Genomic DNA, 20,787 nt, shown 5'->3' with positions numbered 1-20,787 from the left:
TCCAAACAGCCAGGCATTTGTGTTTCGTGTTTACACATCATTAGGCTAACAGGCCCACTCACAGTAGTCATGCGGATTACCCACTGAGGATGTCAGCGCTGAGTCCCAGCGCAAGCACCTTAACTTTAGTAAAGTTATTTACTTTGTCACTTGAGTGTTGAAAATGAGCATCACTTACATACTCAGCTTGTGGGCACCTGTTCCTTCTTATCTCATCTGGAGATTCAGAGGGTCTGGGCATCTCTTCCTGAAGTAAGTTTAACTGCAAGGGCGAGCTGCTCCTGGAGGAAATGAATGGGTGCCCCTCGCTTTGTGCCTCCCACTTTTCCTCCTCTCTCCTTTGGTTGGTGACTGAAGGGGGTGGGTCCAGGTTTGGAGTCATGGCCGACATGGAGGGTGATATTGCAGAAGAGGCTGTCACCCCCAGGAATGGACGTGGAAAGAACGACGGCGACAACAGAGAGCAGACAGAGGGGTCAGGCAGGAAAACCGTCATAAAAGTAGCCAAGTAAGGAGAAAGGAAAGCTGGGCAAGTCTGCAGGTCCTTGGACGCGGACGGCCCAAGCAGGACTTCCGGCGCACTTCCGGGGGCGGCATATTCTCTTCCGGGACAGGTCACGGCTGGGAGCGGAAACGCCGGGACGAGACAGGGGGCCTGGCTGGGTACCATGGCGGCAGGTGGGAAGGTCGGGCCTGAGGAGTGCGGAGAAGAGGCCGCGGAGGGGCAGCAGGGCAGTGCGTTCAGATGCGCTCCCCTGCGGGGACCGGAGCCTGTGTTCGAGCTGCTGCTGGCCGGTGGCTCCAGCAGCTTCTTCCGCTTGTGCTTCCCTTTCCTGCAGCCGGCCGACCGAGTCTGCTTGGAAGACGAATCTCCTGGAAGGATAAAGGTAGAAGCAAATTATGGAAAATTAAACCCAAAAAGAAGAGAAGGATGCCATTTACAGATACTTTATAAATAGTTGAGAAAGGAATGCCCATTTGCCAATACTACCAGAATGGCAAAAAGTGGCTCTAAAAAAGATGAACAAAATTCCGGGTAAAAATCATTGCTATCGAGTAAACTTATTTCAGCATCTCTCGATCAGTTTCTCATGAAAAAACAGTTTCTCAGATATAGGATCTAAGAAAGAGCCTAGAGAAATTGTTGATATAAATAGATTGTTTCAGCATCTCCCCATCAGTTTCTTACAAGTAAAACTCCTATTGTTCACTCCTTATCTCCAAGTCCTTAGATATAATTTATAACATCGACGTAGATTGATGGCATTTATTTATTTTGGAGACGGAGTCTCCCTGTCACCAGGCTGAAGAGCAGTGGCCGGATCTCAGCTCACCACAGCCTCCACCTCTCAGGTTCAAGTGAATCTCCTGCCTTAGCTTCCCAAGTAGCTGGGACTACAGGCGCCCGCCACCACGCCCCGTTAATTTTTTTATTTTAGTAGAGACAGGGTTTCACCATGTTGGCCAGGATGGTCTTGATCTCTTGATCCGCCTGCCTCAGCCTCCCAAAGTGCTGGGATTACAGGCATGTGCCACCATGCCTGGCCAATGGCATTTATTTTTAAAAACACACCTACCTTGAAAATATGAATATTTGGCTTTGCTCCTGCTTTCTTGCTGAAGATAGGAGCTGTAGGGTGATGACAGGATCTTTTCTCGGAATTTATCAACATAATTCTGCTCTTCCTTCTGGGTGTGTGCCGACAGAACAGCCGCAGTGAGCCCCACGTGTTGAAATTCTTCTGAGGTCAAAGAGGCTGGCTGCATGTTCAGGGTCCAGGGCTCACACATGAGGGTGGCATCCCTGGCTGAGGTGGAAGAAGATATATTTAATTTTAATTTCTATCAATTATTTGTATTTATTTATTTTACTTTGTTAACTGCCTTTCAGTTAACATTTTTACAAACACTATTGTAACTGCGGGAATACCAAAAACTTCATTAGCCCAGCACAGAAATTCTTGATTTTCTGTCTTCCTTTATATTTTTTGCACAAATGCACACACATTTCACAGTTGTAATAATCAATATGCACACATTTATTTAAATCTTGCTTTTATTGTAAACATTTTTCTCTCTCCCTGAATTCTTCAAAATTTCTTTTTATCTTTGAATTTATTTTTTAAATAGGTAATATATTCATGTGGTTCAAAAATCAGCAAGTATTAAAAATGACATGTAGGAAATTCTCCTCACCCCTGTCCACGCTCTGTCTAGTTCTCGTTCGTTTCCCTTGCAGAAGACCATTCTGCTGGAGTGAAGTCTCGCTCTGTTGCTAGGCTGGAGTGCAGTGGCGCGATCTCGGCTCACTGCAACCTCCCTGGGGGTTCAAGTGATTCTGCCTCAGCCTCCCCAGTAGCTGGGACTATAGGCGTGTACCACCATACCTGGCTAAGTTTTGTATTTATCTATTTAATATTTTGTTTGAGATGGAGTGTCGCTCTTATTGCCCAGGCTGGAGTGCAATGGTGCTAACTCGGCTCACTGCAACCTCCGCTTCCTGAGTTCAAGTGATTCTCCTGCCTCAGCTTCCCAAGTAGCTGTGATTACAGACTCATGCCACCATGCCTGGTTAATTTTGTAGTTTTAGTAAAGATGGGGTTTTCACCATGTTGGCCAGGCTGGTCTCGAACTCTTGACCTCAGGTGATCCACCCACCTCGGCCTCCCAAAGTGCCGGGATTAGAAGCATAAGCCACTGCACCTGGCCCTTCCAGTTTCTTTATTACATATGAACAAGTGTGAATATAGATTATCTTCCTCCCTGGCCCCATCTTTACCCAAAGGCACATAGGTCCATTAGCCACCAACATACCTTTTTCCCTTTACAGTATCCCTTGGAGAACTTTATCAATGCCTCAACAGTTGTCTCATACTTCTGCACTGCTGTGGAATTCCATTTTATATGCATACCAGTTTACTAAAGTGAGCATCTATGGATGGATTTTGGGTTGCCTCTTTTTTATATGGTTATTTAACTATTTATTATTGATACAGAATAGTTGTACATTAAATTTTCTTTTATTGATATAGAACAGTTACATATATTTTGGGGTTGATTACTTCTTCTAAGAAGAAAAGATTTTGTGGTGGACACTGTGGAGGTGGACATCCATGCTGGCCCACCTCTGTGGTGCAGTATCCAGGTGGTTTGGCCCCAGTCCACACCTGGAAGTGGCCTGTAACACCACAGGGGCTTCAATTCTAGCCAAGTTGGAGTAACAGGGACCAAACTTACCTTCCTGTCTGAGATTTAAAAAAAAAACAAAAACAAAAAGGCCAAAATATATAAAGCAGTAGGTTTCAGACACCGAAGGAAAGTGACCCCCAAGGATAAGAAACAAGGGAGGTGAGCCTGAGGGCTGCCCCAGCGCACAGCCTGGAGGGTTTCCAAGGACTTTCCAAGGCATTCATGGGAAGAAAAAACCACCTGAAAGGAACAGCAGGAACAAGAGCCGAAGCTCACACAAGCTGCAGAACAGTGCCGGCTCCCATCCGCCAGACTAGACAATCTCCTCACTCCTGAGGCACCACATGGAGCACTCAGGAGGGTCTTGCCTTGGCAGCAGAGAAAAAACAGGCCTAGACTACACACTGTTCGTCCTGCCTAACAAATTTAAAAAGCAAAACCTTAAAGGATCAATCTGTTTCCAGGTAACGTAACTGCGGCCCAGAATAAAGATCAAGAATATTTATAGGAATACAAAAATATGTGGTACCCATTCCCAGCATCTGGCCTCCAATTAAAAAAAAAAAATCACCAGGCATACAAAGAAGCAGGAAAATATAACCCCATAATAAGGAATAAACATAGTGAGAAACTGAGTCTACAATTTATGCAGACAAAAGACCTAGCATATTCAAAGCAATCTTGAAAAAGAATCAAGGTGAAGGATTTATACTAGCTGATTTCAAGACTTACTGTACAGCCACATGAACTAAGACTACTCTGTACTGGGATAAGGGTTTTATCAATTTTGTTCATCTTTTCAAAGAACCAACTTTTAGCTTTACATTCCTCTATTGTCTGTTTTCCATTGTTGGCTTTTGCTTTTATCTTTGTTATTTTCTTCATTCCACCTTGGACTTCCTTCACTCTTCTTTGGCTAACTTTTTAAACTGTAACTTCAGATCACTGATTTGAGACATCTCTTCTCTAACAGCATTTTAAAGCTACTGATCTTACATGCCCCGTTTTTAGCTGTATCCCACACATTTCAGTATGCTATACTCTCAGTATCAGTGATTTGGAAATATTTTCTAATTTTCTTTGTGATTTCTTTTTTGAATCATAGGTTTAGAAATGTGTTGTCTGACTTCTAAATATTTGGGTCTAAATATACTGATTTGTAATTTAATTCACTAGCCAGAGAACACCACAGTTTACACACCACACCATCAATCCCTTTAAATCTGAGACACAGTACAGCCCAACATGTCTTATTTCTCAGTGAACATATTGTGTGTGCTTGAAGACTGTGTATTATGCAGTTACTGGGTCTCATGTTCTCTAAGTCTCAATTAGATTAAGGTGGTTGATAGTGCTGCAAAGATCATGTTTCTTTACTTATTTTTTCTCTCTATATTTTTATCAATTGGAGAGAGGGACTGTATGATTTTCCAAATAGAATTATGGAAAGTCTATTTCCACATTTTTGCTTCAGAGCTTTCAAAGCTCTGTTATTAGTGAATAGACATTTATGACTGTTACGTCTTCCTCAACTGACTGCTGTGTCATTATGAAATGACTGTCCTGAAATCTACCCTGCACACATTAATAAGGCACTGCAGCCTTCTTATGCTTATTGTTTGACTTGCACATCTTTTTCCATTCATTTACTTTGAACCCATTTGTGAATTTTAATTGTACTTTGCAGAGGACGTATAGTTAGGTCTTGATTTGTTTAAAAGCTGTGTTGAGAATTTTTGCCTTTTTGTATTTACTTATTTTTAGAGACAGGGTCTTGCTTTGTCACTCAGGCTGGAGTACAGTAATGTGATCAGAGCTCACTATAGCACTGAACTCAAGATGGGCTCAAGCTAGGCTCAACTGATCCTCCTGCCCCTGCCTCCCAAGTAGCTGGGACTACAGGTGTGGGTCACCACACCTGGCTAACTTAAAATTTTTTTTGTAGAGATGGGGTTTCACTATATTGGCCAGGCTGGTCTCAAACTCCTGGCCTCAAGCAGTCTTCTTTCTTTCTCAGCCTCCCGAGTCCCTGAGATTACAGGTGTGAACCACTATGCTTGGTCCAATTTTGGCCTTTTAATTGAAGTGCGAAGTCAATTTTATGTCATTACTGACAGAGCTGGATTTAGAGCTACTCTTGTTGCTTGCTTTGTTCTCTCTGCTTCTTTTTTGTTTATCCTCCTTTCCTGCCCTTCTTTTTCGAGTATATTTCAAAATTTCATTTTATTGATTGGCTTTTTAGCCACTGTACCTCATATACCATCTTTTAAAAAATTATTTTAGGGCTGGGTGCAATGGATCACGCCTGTAGTCCCAGCACTTTGGGAGGCCGAGGCAGGCAGATCACCTGAGGTCAGGAATTCAAGACCAGCCTGGCCAACATAGTAAAACCCTGTCTCTATTAAAAATACAAAAATTAACTGGGTGTGGTGGCAGGCACCTGTAATCCCAGCTACTTGGGAGACTGAGGGAGTGGAATCGCTTGAACCTTGGAGGCGGAGGCTGCAGTGAGCTGAGATTGCACCACTGCACTCCAGCTTGGATGACAGAGTGAGACTCTGACTCAAAAAAAAAAAATTAATTTTTTTGCAGACAGGGTCTCACCAAGTTGCCCAGGCTGGTTTCAAATTCCTGACCTCAGGTGATCTGCCTGCCTCGGTCTCCCGAAGTGAGCCACTGTGGCTGGCCTACATTCCATCTTCATTAGATCCTGCTTTAGGTTCAAAATATCTACAATGGCAATGACTCCTGGAGACTAATGGTCAATAATCAATTCCCTACTCTACTACTCATGGGCTATATGATACTGGGCAAGTTAAGTTACGTTACCTATTTGTGCCTTAATTGTTCCACACATAAAATGAAGATATTAACTTGTAAGGGAATACATTTGTGATCATGGTCCTCAGTCATAACTCATTAGAGCCAGAATGTAGCTGAGAGAATGAATATGAGCTTTTCAGAAAGCAAAAGACATAATTTTTAAAGAACATCTGGGCTGTGATTCTGCCTTTTCTCCATGAAATAAAGATGTGGCCCTGTAGATGTTGAGGCTGATTTAAGATCAGGAGAAACTAATATCAGTAAAAATTGCCTAAAGCACATGGACTTTAGTATAAATTCATGAAAAACGGTAATATAAAAGCAGAGTAAAGAAAGCAGGGTGGCAGAGTCAAAAAAGAGCTTTTATTTTTATTTTTTGTATTTTTAGTAGAAGCGGGGTTCCACCATGTTGGCCAAGATGGTCTCGATCTCCTGACCTTGTTATCCACCTGCCTCAGCCTCCCAAAGTGCTGGGATTACAGGCGTGAGCCACTGCGCCCAGCCCCCAAAAAGCTTTCCCTATTGAGTGAGACCCTCCCTTCCTGTATGGGCTGTACTGTGAACAGCTACATGGCCACACAGGAACGCAGAATATTAAAAATGTGCATATGCTCCTGTCTGGAGGGGCTAGTTCAGGTCCAGTGAAACTCTACTTTTGACTAATTAGAAACATAATACTCTTTGGTCTTTCCCCACCAATCCAACACTTCTCCTGTCAGTACCACGCTCTCCATCTCACAAATTGTTGGAAAGATTTAATGAGATCATTCCAATGAAGGACTAAGAGCAGACAGTGGCACATGGAAATGGCTCAATGCATATTAGCTGATATGCCGTTGAGGACTAGGAAAGATAAAGTAGAGATCATGTGAAAACCCAATTTAACATATTTGTCACTATTCCTTCATCTACCCAAATTATTATGAGCAATGAAAAAGTCAAAAGGACAGGTGGCAATAAAGAGTAATAAAAAGAAGCCAGGAGAATAATTTACCAAGTAATTATGGTGTTAAATAAGAGTTTTAAAAGTACTCTATGCATTGCTATCACATGAATACAAAAATCTGAATATATATGTGACTAAGCTCATCACAACTACACAGGATGGTGAAATGCAGGCCCATTCTTTTTTTTTTTTTTTTTTTTTTTTTTTTTTTTTTGAGACGGAGTTTCGCTCTTGTTACCCAGGCTGGAGTGCAATGGCACGATCTCGGCTCACCTCAACCTCCGCCTCCTGGGTTCAGGCAATTCTCCTGCCTCAGCCTCCTGAGTAGCTGGGATTACAGGCACGCACCACCATGCCCAGCTAATTTTTTTGTATTTTTAGTAGAGACGGGGTTTCACCATGTTGACCAGGATGGTCTCGATCTCTCGACGTTGTGATCCACCCGCCTCAGCCTCCCAAAGTGCTGGGATTACAGGCTTGAGCCACTGCGCCCGGCTACGCGGGCCCATTCTTTAAAAGTCAGCAACAAGGTAACCTAACACAGTCCCATTAATAACTGCATTAATAATGACTAACACCAATTGAGTACTACCTACCTACTAGGTACTATATTAAGTGCTTTATATGTGTCAACTGATTTCATTGACAAATAACATAACTGACAAATAAGGTCCAAAATATGTAACTGACATAAAGATGACAACGTTTCCAGAAATCCTTTAACTGAATTAAAGAAAGAAAAACATATGTGTAATTTAGAAGTTGTAACTGAGCAAATGGTATTCATGACTTTTGTTTTCTCATCACAATGTAGTTAAGTTGAGTATGTTTTCAAAGTCAGAGGTGAGTGTGGTACCTGTCTCTGGGGGTGGGACATGGACAGTGGTGCTGCTGTAACCACACTGGCTCATGCCCGACCCCAAGCTCAGCACTGTCGTGGACAGGATCTGTGGAGCTCCTCCTCCTGCGTCTGTGGACCATCCATTTGTTGGCATTTCTGGCTTGGGTATGGCTGGGATTTGCAAACCAGCTGGTGATGTAAGAGAAACTGACAGTGAAAAGAAAAATTCCCAACAAGAAATTTACCCAAGACCCAGTTTACAAAAGTTTGTAACTGAGAAATTAAACCTTACTGGCCATAGAGCAGTAACATGAAACCAGAATTTTATCTTTACAACAAAATAAAGATAAGACATTAAAAAGAAATAGGAAGGATACATTTACAATTCTTTTAATTTAACTCTGAGGGGCATTCTTGTTACCTTGTAAGGCTTGGACATCATCCACTTTGTGGTTCTGTTTGTCTTCTTCTGAGGATGAAGAAGTTGTATTTGTACAGGAGATACACTTTCTTTTCAAAGCTGGAATATTGTAGCTCTTTAGGTATCTGTACAACATAATTAGGCCACATATTCTTACCTGTTCCCTAACTGTGCCATTTCCCATCTCTTTGCTTTTCTCATGCCAGTTCTGTTTGGGGTAGTTTGTACTTTCTTCTTGATAAAGTCTTCCCTGACCATCCCAGCCTCAATCACTGGATTGTAGTATTTCTTTTACTGTGGTCTTGAATTAACCTTCATCTCTTACACCATGGGTGTCCAATCTTTTGGCTTCCCTGGGCCACATTGGAAGAACAGTTGTCTTGGGCCACACATAAAATATACTAATACTAATGATAGCTGATGGGCTAAAAAAAAAAAAACAACAAAAAACCCAAAAAACAAAAAAACAAATCTCATAATGTTTTAAGAAAGTTTAAGAACTTGCGTTCGGCTGTATTCAAAGCTGTCCTGGGCCACATGTGGCCTGGCCACAGGTTAGACAAGCTTGCCTTACACCATTTAATTTTGACAAAATTAGGTCTTGTCTTCTCAACTGTACCACAGTTCCTTCAAAGAAGGGATGCATCTTCTAGCTTTTTGTGCCTTCCGTAATGTTCAGTGTATTATGAACTGTATGTGTTAGGCACTCCATAAATATCTACTGATTTATAGTGAAAACCCAAGTCAGAGCAGCTATTAAAAATTCTGTGAAGCGTCTACAGTGACAGCATATGCTTTTGGAGAAGACTAACATAGTATCAGAACTGTGGTCTCATACCTGATGACATTGTCGATACAGTTAATCTGCTGATAGGACGGGCTGTGCTCTTCGTTCCTCCAATCCTCGTGAGGCTCAGTGTACGTGCTATTATTTTTCAGTGTTTGGTGGAAGGAAGTACAGGCCGTATAGTCACCTGAAACAGAATAAAGCAATGTGCGATTAAAAGTACTCAGCATGTAATTAAAAACATATACTTTCTTAGCAAAATTAAATCATGGCACTTTATCATATATGTATCAATAGGATATTATTCAGCTATGAATAATGAGTGCAGATCTAAAATGCACTGATATCCAATGTGAACAAACTAAGGTGCAGAGCATATTATACATAGAATGGCTACAACTGTATTTAAAAAAATACGGAGTGAAACAAAAGTTTCCAGCAAAGATGATCAAGGAATGAAACCATAGGTTAAAGGTTGATGAGGAACTTTCCAATGCTGAGCTGACACTACCTGTACAACTGATCGACCCTGGCAATTACTAAGGGTGGAATCTGGGCAGACCTGTGTGTCTTACATGTTGCTGGGTGAAGTACACAGCGTCTCCCACATGGAACCTGTGCCTGACAGAACCTTCCGTGATGACCGACGGAACTATTATTTGTGCTGATTAGTATGGTAGCCACTAACGTACCTATTGAGCACTTGGAATGTGGCTAGAACAACTGAGAAACTAAACTTTAATTGTATTGAATTTGAATTTAAATTGCCAAATGTGGCAAGTGGCCATCATTGTAGATAGCACAGGTACAGAGAGAAGAAAAAAACCTCCAGGCTTGGTTGCAGTGAGCCGAGATTGCGCCACTGCACTCCAGCCTGGTGCCTGGTGACAGAGCGAGACTGTCTCAAAAAAGGAAAAAACCAAAAAAACCTCTAGGCTTAAGCACTAAAAACCTCCTGTTAAGGACAATTATCCCACAAAGGAGACTGAAAAAGGGCAGTTAGATCACAGGAAACCCTGCAAGGTTCAGTTACCCAGCGACCAAGAATGAAAACTTTCTTAAGGATAGAGTAACTAATTATGTCAAGTACTATTGAGAGGTTTTTTAAGAAGGTTTAGACGCTCGTCATTTTTAGCTGGCTTGGAAGAGTCTTCTCTATTTTCAGAGGGTATTATGGAAAAATGACTATATTACCTTACACTCATTAACTTTTTTTTTTTTTCTTGAGACAGCCTTGCTCTGTTGCCCAGACTGGAGTGCACGCAGTGGCGTGATCTCGACTCACTGCAGCCTCTACCTCCTGGGTTCAAGAGATTTTCCTGCCTCAGCTTCCCGAGGAGCTGGGATTATAGGCGCCTGCCACCGTGCCCAGCTAGCTTTTCTATTTTTAGTAGAGACTGGGTTTCACTATGTTGGTCAGGCTGGTCTCAAACTTCTGACCTTGTGATCTGCCCGCCTTGGCCTCCCAAAGTGCTGGGATTACAGGCATGAGCCACCGTGCCTGGCCTCATTAATTATTTTTAACTTTTAATTTTGAAATAAACTGGAAGAGTTGCAAAAATAGTACAACAGAGTTCCTATATGCCCACCACCCAGCTTCCATCATTACCGTGGTATACAACCATAATAAAATGACCTGAACTAGGAAATGAACAGTGGAACCATTCTACTAACTGGAATCCAGGCCTTCTTTGGATTTCATTGGTTTACTACTTGATGTTGCTTTTGCCTTCAGGGTCTGCTGGAGAGCAGAGGTCAGAACTTTAGCGGGATGCCCTTCGACTGGAGTTTCTCTGACACTTTATCATGATTAGGTCAAGGTGAGGCATTTGGGGTACAGTGTCCTTCCTAGGGCCTCATCCCAGGGCACATGATGTTAATATGTTTTGTTACCTTGGTCATTGGTTAAGGTGGTGTCTCTCAGGTTTGTTTGTCCCGTGTAAAGTCACTAGTTTACAAGGTGATAATAGCTAAGTTTTGGAGGAGTGCTTTGAGATCACACAAGTATTCTGTTTCTTTTAAACTTCCACCTTCTAATGAAAGTTTAAGTTCCCCATTAACCTTTCACCTGTAGTTTCATTCCTTGATCATCTTTGCCTGAACCACCTGTTTTATTCTTCATTTTTTTTATTTGACATAGTATACACTAACCTGTGTCTATCCATCCCTCTGTATGTAAACAAAAGGGGCATGAGTCCATACTGAAACCGTGAGCGCCAATCCAGCACCATGGAGTTCCTTCCATTCGGTTGTGTGGCTTTCCTCTGATACTTAGGAGTCTGATTATCGTTACCTATAGCAGCCTCCATGATTTGTTCAACCCTAGTATAAAGTCGCTTTAGAACTGCTAACCTGTACTCTGGTGGGAAACGAATACACCAACTGAAGCACAGTGTTTGTACACATTCACAATTTTGTATTAGCCCTAGGAGATCCAGCTGCAGCACTGTTTTCCAAAGCTACAGAGCTCCATTCTTCCCCATCCCTTCCGTATGTTTAGGCCGATCATCTGTACTGCATTCGGATTCACCTGTCAAAGCCCGCATCTCATCCTAGGTGCTCTCTGCGTTTTGGGGTGAGATGAAGTGCACGAATCTGTGGGTTTTGGCATATGCAAAGCAAGTTGTGCATCCAACACCACAGTAACCAAAAGAACACTTCTATGACTTAAAAATGTCCCTCTGTAGTCAACTCCTCTTCCACCCAGCCATAGTAAATACTGATCCGTTTTCCAGATCCAGAGCATTCCAGAAAGAATGCTTTTCCAGAATGGAACTGTACAATATGTAACTTTTTGGTTCTGCCTTCTTTCACTTAACAAAATGTACTTAAGATTTCTGTCTGCAACGCTCTGTGAATCAAGTTCCTTCTCTTCACTGCTGAGTAGCATTTCACTGTGTGGATGTATACAGCTTATCCATTCTCCTGCTGATGACATTTGGGTTGTTTGTGTTTGGCGAGTAACAGTGTAATATTCACATACAGGTTTTTGTGTGAACTTGTTTCTATTTCAGTTGGGTAAATCACTAAGAATGGAATTGCTAAGTTATGTGGTAAGAGTATGTCTGACTTTATGGGGAACGTCGAACCTTCCCAAAGTGGCTAGACAGTTTGGCATTACCTCCAGCAATAGGTGAGTGTTCCAGTCACTCTGCATCCTTGCCAACACTTGGTACTGTCAATTTTTTAAAAAAAATATTTAGCTATTTTCACTCATGTGTGATGGTATTTTATATGGTTTTAATTTTTTTTTTTTTTTGTCTAATGACATAGGTTCAGCATTTTTTTTAAAATGCTATTTGCTGTTTATGTACCTTCTTTAGAAAAATGTTTCTAATTGGGTTGTTTGCTTTCTTGAGTTTTGGGCATTCTTTATGTACACTGGGTATAACTTCATTATTGTATATATAATTTGCAAATATTTTGTCTTTCATCTTATCAGTGTCTTTCAGATGAGATTGTGCACATTCAGGGCAGTATGGCCATAGTTATCAGTGTATTTCAAAAAGGAGAAGTTTTAAATTTTGATAAAGTCCAACTGTCCTTCCTTTCTTCTTTCTTTTGTTCAGTTTGGCTAAAGACTTTTTATTACCCTTTGATTTAACTTAGTTTCTCTTTTCAATTCCATTGATATCTATCTGGTCTTTATTATTTCCTTCTTACTGCTTGAGATACAATTTGTTCTTCTTTCTTTTATTTTTAAGGAGGAAGCTTAGATAAGCAAGTTGAGACCATCTTCTTTTTTCTGTATAAACACTCAATGCTGTAAATTTCACTTTAAGCACTGTTTTAGGTATATCCCACATGTTTTATGTTGTCCTTTCATTTTGTTCAGTTCAAATTGTTTTTATTTCCCTTGAAACGTCCTCTTTGACCTGTGGATTATTTAGAAGTATGAAGTTACTTAATTTCCAGACATTTGGGGATTTTCTGGATACCTCTGTTACTGATTTCTAGTTTCATCCATTATGGTCAGACAATGAACAGAGTATGATCTCTTTTCTTTAAAAATGTTTTAAGGTTTGTAATATGGCCATACTATGATCTGTTTTGATGACTGTTGCATGAAAAACATGTATTCTGTTGTTCGGTCAAGCTTTCTATAAATGTCAAATAGGCAGACTTTGTTGAAAGTGTAGTTCAGGTCTTCTATAGCATTACTAATTTTCTGACTACTACTTTTTATCAGTTACAGACAGAAATGTGCTGAAGTCTAGCCAGGCATGGTGGCTCACACGTGTAATCCCAGCACTTTGGGAGGCTGAGGCAGGTGGATCACAGGTCAGGAGATTGAGACCATCCTGGTTAACATGGTGAAACCCCTTCTCTACTAAAAATACAAAAACTAGCCGGTGCCTGTAGTAGTCGCAGCTACTCAAGAGGCTGAGGCAGGAGAATCACTTGAACCCAGGAGGCAGAGGTTGCAGTGAGCCAAGATTGCGCCACTGCACTCCAGCCTGGCTACAGAGTGAGACTTTGTCTCAAAAAAAAAAAAAAAAGAGAGAGAGAGAGAGGGAAAAAAAAAAAAGAAATGTGCTGAAGTCTCCAATTATCATTGTGACTTTATCTATTTTTCCTTACAGTTTTATAGCTTTTATTTCATGTATTCTGATGCTCTGGTATTAGATTCATAAACATGTAAGATTGTTCTATGTTCTCAGGGAATCAGCCCCTTTATCTGTTATACAATCTCACTCGCTAACTCTGGTAACTTTCCTTTTTCTGAAGTCTACTTCGTATAATAATAATACAGCTTCCCGCTTTCTTTTGATTTGTGTTAGCATGGTGTATCTTTTCTACTCTTTTGCTTTTAACCTCTTTATTTTCACAAGGGGTTTTTGTAGATAGTATGTAGCTGGATCTTTTCATCCAGTTTGACAATTTCAGTCTTGTAAATTAGTATACTGAGATTATTCATATTGAATATGAATAACTGGACTGAATGATTCACATTCATATTCAATACATTAGTGATTATTGATATTGTTGGATTAAAATATACCAGCCACCAGGTTTTCTATTTGTTCCATTTGCTGTTTATTTTTAACTGTATTTTTAGAGACGGGGTATGTCCATGTTACCCAGGCTGAACTAGAACTCCTGGGCTCAAGTGAGCCTCTCACCTCAGTCTTCTGAGTAGCCAGCACATGTCACCACTCCCAGCTTCAGTTCCATTTGGTTTTTGGCCACATTTTGGGTTAAGTGTCTTAAACTCCATTTTACCTCCTCTATTAACTTATTAATCATACTTAAAAATATTTTCCAAGTGTTTTCCTAAAAGCTCCAATATGTATTCTTAAATACTTAGTGTCTACCTCCAAATAATAAAATACTGTTTCAAATGCAGTATTAGGATCTAATGATGGTGTATTCCCAATGACTGTCCCCCAGCCTCTGCAGCAGTACTGTCACAAAGATTACTTTTATGTATGCTATAAATCCAATCTGCTGTTTGCTTTAGTCTGTCACCTTTATGAGTAATTTTAAAAATTAAAAAATAGAATTTCTTTTATCTTCATTTATTCCATTTCCAGTGCATTTTACTTCTTTGTGTAGATCCAAGTTTTTGGTCTGGTATCATACTCCTTGTGTCTTAAGAAATTCCTTTAGCATTTCATATGGAATAAGTGTGCTGAAAATAAATTCCCATGCTTTTTGTTTGAGAAAATTTCTACATAACCTTTATTTTCTTAAACATCATTTTCACTAGGTATAAAATTCTGTGCTGACAGTTTTTCTGGTTGAAGACGTTACTCTATCACCTTTTTAGTGTGCATGGTTTCTGAAGAAATGGCTATCATAATTCTTATTTTTGTTTCTCTGTTTTGCTTTCAGGATTTTCTTTTTTCATCAATTTGTATATGATATGCCCGTGTTTTGTTTTGTTTTTTTGTTTTTGTTTTGTATTTAACTTACTTGATATTATTTGGCTCTGTAGAAAATTGTTGTTTATTCAAATATTTCTTCTGAGATTCCAGTTACACCTATGTTAGATAGTTTGAGGCCGTCTCCAAATTCTTAGAACACCGTTTGCTTCATTCTTCTTTCTCTATTTCAGCTTAAATAATGATTCTTCTCCAGACTCTGTTGAGTGCCATCAAATGTGTTCCTTATCTCTAGCACTGATGTTACAGATGTTACATTTCCATTTGAGTATTTCTTTCATGCCCATCTGTATGCTGCAATTACCCACCTGGTCCTGCATGGTGCCCACTTTGTCCACTAGTCTTTAATGCATCATTCATAATTATTTTCAGTTCCCTGTCAGATAGTTCAAACTTCTCTGTCCTATCTAAGTCTCAGATGATGGTTTTGTCTCTTGGGAGTTTTTTTTCCCTTTCTTACCTATCCGTATGTTACATAATTTCTTGTTGAGAACTGCATAACTTGTGTAGGACAACACAGACTGGGGATGCCTTTCCTTGCGTGTTTGAATTAATCTAATTTTTTAGGCCAGGTTTGAGTATTGTGATGGTTTTATAGCATGTACAGCAGCCTTCAAATTCCTCTAGTTATACTTTTTGCCTCAGCTGGTGGCTGGTTTGGTGGATAACTTTTTTGTTTTTTTCTCATTATCTGCTCCACTTTCAGCTTCTGGTCTTTCCTTGGCATTGTGCCTGCAGAGGGTCTGTCTTCTGCAAATTACTTGACTCAGGTCATCAGTATGAGGGAATGTATTCCCTTCCCAGATCAGATCCAAAAGTGGGTGTGGATTCAAAGACAAGAATTTCCCAGTGCCATACCTCCACCCACGTCTCCATCTGGGAGCTTAGAGGTCTTTGTTTAACTTCCCCGTGGGAAGATGGACTGCCCAGGTAAGCTTCCTTTGTCTAGAACCCACAAGAAGCTATGGGAGGACTCTAGGCCAAACAACAAATCAAAGGTCTGAATCCAGCAGAAGTTTAAAGGAACTCCTTTCATAGGACAGAAAACTTGAATAGGGTGGGAATTAACTCCCAGGTTAAAAGTTCCCTTCTCTCTTCTGGGAGGACTCCATCTCCGGATCCCCTTCCATGACATTGTGGGATTGCTTTTCTTTCTCCTTTCTCTCTGCCTAAATAAATCACTTTCTGCAAAACTCTTTGGGCTCTGATATTTACTTAAAATGAGCTCACCATGTCCGGCGGGGTCCTCTCCCCCATTCTTGGGTGAGTGAGGGACCAAGGGCCTGGAGGAACACATCCTATTGGGAAGCTGAGCCTCCCAGGTGCCCCGCAACCCAGTCTCAAGTGCACAGTAATCCAGTGCTGCATCTTGCTCCTCCCTGCAAATAGTTTCTCTCCTTAGATTTTAGGCCTGCTGGCTGCTCTGTAACCTCTGCACTCTGAGGTCAAGAAAGGTCTTGAACTTGCCTTTCATCCAGATGTTTCTGTTGTAGGTTGGGGTGATGCTATTTCTGGCTCTCTACATCCTGGAGCAGAAAGTGGAAGTCATCTCGCTTTGCATCTATTCAACTTATGGGTCATCTTCTCTCACTCAGGCAAACCATGACCCTAGACATGGACACTCACGTTTCCTGGATTTCCTCAATGATGCCTCTGTACACGTAGCTGAAAGGGCTTTACATATCCCTGTTTTTCCTTGCCCTCCCATATTAACTTAAAATCTCCCTTCTTATTCTACTTTCAAACATTATTTGCTCTTATATTGTAAGAAAGGTAAATATATAAATTTTAAACCTTAAGTTCCTGTAAAGCACGTAAACAATGATCATGCTTAACTAAGCATTTTCCTTTTCATTGGTATATATCTCTAGTCAATTTCTAACATTTAAATTATGACATTTTTAAGTTGCATCCTCATGTCTCTCAAGTAAACAGTACTAAAGGTTTCTGTAGCTCTTTAAACTTGTAGGTCTCAAAATGTTAATAAAATAAAGATCTCCCAGAAACATTGGTTCTCCAAATGGCAAGATATCTTCCTTCTTCCCCAGAGTCACATCCTGTGTGTGCTATTACAGCCAAATATAAACATCTAAGGAGTGGGAACACTTGTTTCTAAAGTAGCTGTGTAAGCACAGAGCTACCTGCAGCTTAAATTTTTATAAAAAGTCAGTGATGGAATACTGCCATCAAAAAAAATAGCACCAATGGCATTACAAGATCCATGGTAGATGATGAGAAACTGAACAATGCAGGAAGTGAGAAGGGAAGCCATTCTGAGATGAGGACCAAGTCAGTATGTAAAACTGTGATGCCACCATGAGATCTGAGGCCCAGGCAGCTGTGAGTAGGACTGGCAGGACCAGCCAATGAGGAAAACATTTACACATTTTAGCTTTAAAGCCTCCTAAAAGAGTTCTCTCTGCTCGGACCCATTGTTCCGTATAATGATCTGTAGTAAAAACTGTATTTAAGATAAATTATTTTGCAGAGGGGGAATGTGGGGGTTTTGAGGGACAAGAATCTTGTGCCCTTACATGTAACAGCAGAGGAAACCAATAGAATGCTTAACCGCCTATCAAAAAGAAAAGAAAAAAATTAAAGAGCAGGATTTGCTCTTCTGCGGAGTCCTGTGGGCTCTACTGTGGTTTGAATGTGTGTATCCCTCCAGCATCCCTGTGTTGGAACTTAAAACCCAATGTGACAGTGTTAACAGGCATGGCCTTACAAAGTGACAAAGTCATGAGGGCTGTGTTCTTATGAATGGGATTTGTAACCTTTCACAAGGGCTGGAAGGAACTAGCTAAGTCTCTTTCTGCCTTTCTATCCCTTGTGCCATGTGAGGACACAGTGTTTGTCCCCTCCCAAGGAAGCGATGTTCAAGGTGCCATCTGAGAAGCAGAGACCTGGCCCTCACTAAACACTGAACCTGGTGGCCCTCTGATCTTGGACTTCCTAGCCTCCAAATCTGTGAGAAATAGGTTTCTGTTCTTCATCCATTATCTGGTCTCAGGTATTTTGTGACAGCAGTACAAACTAAGAAGGTTCCCAGTGATGCCACCTGTGGGAGCTGCGGTTTGATTTTTTGTGGTATAAATCATTTTCATTTCTGAAAAATACAGCTGTTATCATTACTGATCTTAGAAATTTCACCCCTACTGTGTAAAATGTCTACATTTGACAATGATAGAGATTAATAACATTTAGTGACCAAGATCCATGACAACTTCCAAATTATATTAACATTTAGGAAGAAAAATGAAGGGAAAGTTAGCTATATTTAAATGTCAATCTGACTTGATTTCTATACTATGGAACTTCCCTATGCCATACAATACAACTAGGTTAACTTTTCCAAATGATGCCAATTTTACTATGGATCCAGTATTTTTGGAGCGCTCCTCACCTCGTATTTGAGTCAAGTAAATATATGTCAAGAAAAGAGCCAAAGTTTTTCACTGAATTTAGGTCACAAAGATTTTCTGTTTAAAATGACAGAAAGGGATTATTATTTTAACATAATTCATTATTTAAAATGCATTCTAACATCCACTCTGTTTAAAGAGATGCCTATGCAGGGGGGAAAATCTATAACTTGTTGGTATTTTCATAAACGTTAATGTTTCAGTAAAAGTGAACTGCAACTATTAATACAACCATTTACTTTCAGAATAGTATTTGCTGCTGCCTTTATCATCACTACTATTACTATTGCTACCTAGGCAAATCAAGAAATATGAAAAGCAGCAACACAGGGTCATAACTTTATGCTCATGAATCACATATGTGATGTTTACACAGAGAATGACAGCCCACGGAAGGAGATCCTTGGGGCTGCCTGGCTGACTCACCACCACCGTTCGGTTCTGTGCACGTCCCCGTCACTGGCTTGACGGATGATTTGGTCCTTGACTCAATGTAGAGCTGCTGACCCCGAATCTTAATTTTGTTGACACTGGCATAGACCTGCTGCAAGGTCATCTTAGGGAAAGGAATGATAAAATAAGTTTAAAAAATTATAAAAATGTCCACTAAAAGATACATAAGCAAAATACACTTAGCTTCTGTTTCTCTGAAGACATAATGACTAAAGCACATTAACTGCTTTAATTCAGTTTTCTGCACCACACCACAGTATATTGGTACCAACAAATTCTAAATAAATCTGTTCCCAATATGCTAATTTTTAGAATGCTACAATTAATGCAAATATCACTTTCTGAAAGTGGTATTTTCTTTTTACAGATTTTTTTTTTTTGAGATGGAGTCTCGCTCTGTCACCCAGGCTGGAGTGCAGTGGCGTGATCTTGGCTCACTGCAACCTCTGCCTCCCAGGTTCAAGCAATTCTCCTGCCTCAGTCTTCTGAGTAGCTGGGATTACCGGCACATGCCACCATGTCCAGCTAATTTTTGTATTTTTAGTAGAGAGGGGTTTCTCCATGTTGGTCAGGCTGGTCTCGAACTCCTGACCTCCTGATTTGCCCACCTCAGCCTCCCGAAGTGCTGGGATTACAGGCATGAGCCACTGTGCCCGGCCTATAGACATTTTGTTTTTAAAACCAAGGTGGATTAAAATATCTGTTATCAGATGAGGTCTTTTAAGTCAGGAACATATACTAAGATGTTACCACGTGCAGAACCGCAGTAACACAGAGAACACCACGCCTGTGCAAGAAGGTGACATGAGCCCGCGCACCTGCTCCGCCTTTGTCTCCTCCACACATTGCCCACTGGCCTCACTGGAGGAGGCCATGCTGACAAGCTGCTCCTGTGACCCACTGCTTCCCAGGCTCCCATAGCCGCTGGACACACTCACGTGAACTGGCTGGAAGGAAAAGAGGAACAGTTCCAGAACTGCTGGGTGCCTAAATGCAGCCACCTCAGAGCTCATCTAGAATCATCTAAAAATTAAGATGACAATTTCTGAAATCTCAAACTAGGGTGTGCAGGTTGGTCCTGATACACAAAAGGGACCCCTCCGTCATTTCAGTAATTCTCAAGGGCACGGTCTTATGTTCTAGTCTAGGTAGGTAGGACGACCTAGGACCAGAAATGGAGTGGGGACGTTTGTTTCTAGAGTGACTGTGTAAGCACAGAGCTATTGCAAAAAAAAAAAAAAAAAAAAAAAGATAATGTAATTAATTTTTAAAAACATGAAAATAAAGTCTAGTGCTTTATGCCCAATTTAGAACAGAGAGAGCAAACCATATATTATACTTTTTCCAAGAACATGGCAGGTGTTTCATGCACCCTAGAGATTTTATGGGCAACATTCTGAAAGCCACTGAGGGCAGTTACTCTGTGTGACACCATTAGTTTTATTTACCACTTACTCACTGAATCTCTTGTAGAAAACACCTTTGGTATTTCTTTTGAACACATAAATTTTTCCACTTTTACCTTACAATAGTTAAGAGAAACTGAGACCTATCATCCCTCTCCTTCCATCTTTAAAATTGAAATTATTTAAAAAATCCTGAAGCCAAAACCCAAAGGCTGAGCACACTAGTGACTCTGGAATGTAAGAATTCTCTGTCACTTGGTTTGCTGTCTTACAATGGGTTCTTACAAAGATATTCTGTGTAACATACAGTAAAAAAAAAAAAGAATAAAATGTAATTTAAAAATGAAAAGAGAAAGACAAAAATTTCTGGAATGCAGAGGGCAAAGATTTGTCTCCCTTTATGATTTATTTTTGTGAAGTGATTTTACTGAGCATTAAAACAAAACACAATTCAGAGAATTTTGCATTCTTAAAAATCTCACCTTACCTGTAAGAGAAGTTTGTAAATTTGTTCTTGTAATTCTGTTATGTCTTTGTCATTATTGTTCATCTTTTTAATTTTGGTAGCAAAAACATCCTCATTTAGTGGGCTCCTAGAAAATATCCAGTGAGAG

At 40.5% G+C, this 20,787-nt stretch overlaps 1 protein-coding gene across 9 annotated transcripts in view; it reads right to left on the bottom strand.

Moving 5' to 3' along the window:
• PER3 (period circadian regulator 3) overlaps window positions 1-20,787 on the bottom strand; it is a 69,447-nt gene that overhangs the window by 24,093 nt on the left and 24,567 nt on the right. For all 9 annotated transcript variants that reach the window (XR_005580831.2, XM_039474332.2, XM_039474336.2 and 6 more), the window contains 8 exons: window positions 20,661-20,766; window positions 19,586-19,714; window positions 18,741-18,870; window positions 9,059-9,194; window positions 8,221-8,345; window positions 7,815-7,988; window positions 1,578-1,808; window positions 179-873 (listed from right to left, as the gene is read on the bottom strand). Coding sequence is in view for 8 of the 9 variants with exons in the window: in XM_039474332.2 (XP_039330266.1) it covers window positions 179-873; window positions 1,578-1,808; window positions 7,815-7,988; window positions 8,221-8,345; window positions 9,059-9,194; window positions 18,741-18,870; window positions 19,586-19,714; window positions 20,661-20,766 (1,726 nt within the window). In the remaining variant the exon portion in view is untranslated. The remainder of the gene's footprint in view (window positions 1-178; window positions 874-1,577; window positions 1,809-7,814; window positions 7,989-8,220; window positions 8,346-9,058; window positions 9,195-18,740; window positions 18,871-19,585; window positions 19,715-20,660; window positions 20,767-20,787) is intronic.

The sequence above is a fragment of the Saimiri boliviensis genome, chromosome 11 (assembly GCF_048565385.1).
Source record: "Saimiri boliviensis isolate mSaiBol1 chromosome 11, mSaiBol1.pri, whole genome shotgun sequence".
NCBI lineage: Eukaryota > Metazoa > Chordata > Mammalia > Primates > Cebidae > Saimiri > Saimiri boliviensis.
The sequence above is the reverse complement of the archived record's forward strand: the minus strand, read 5'-3'. Positions and strand labels throughout refer to the sequence as shown.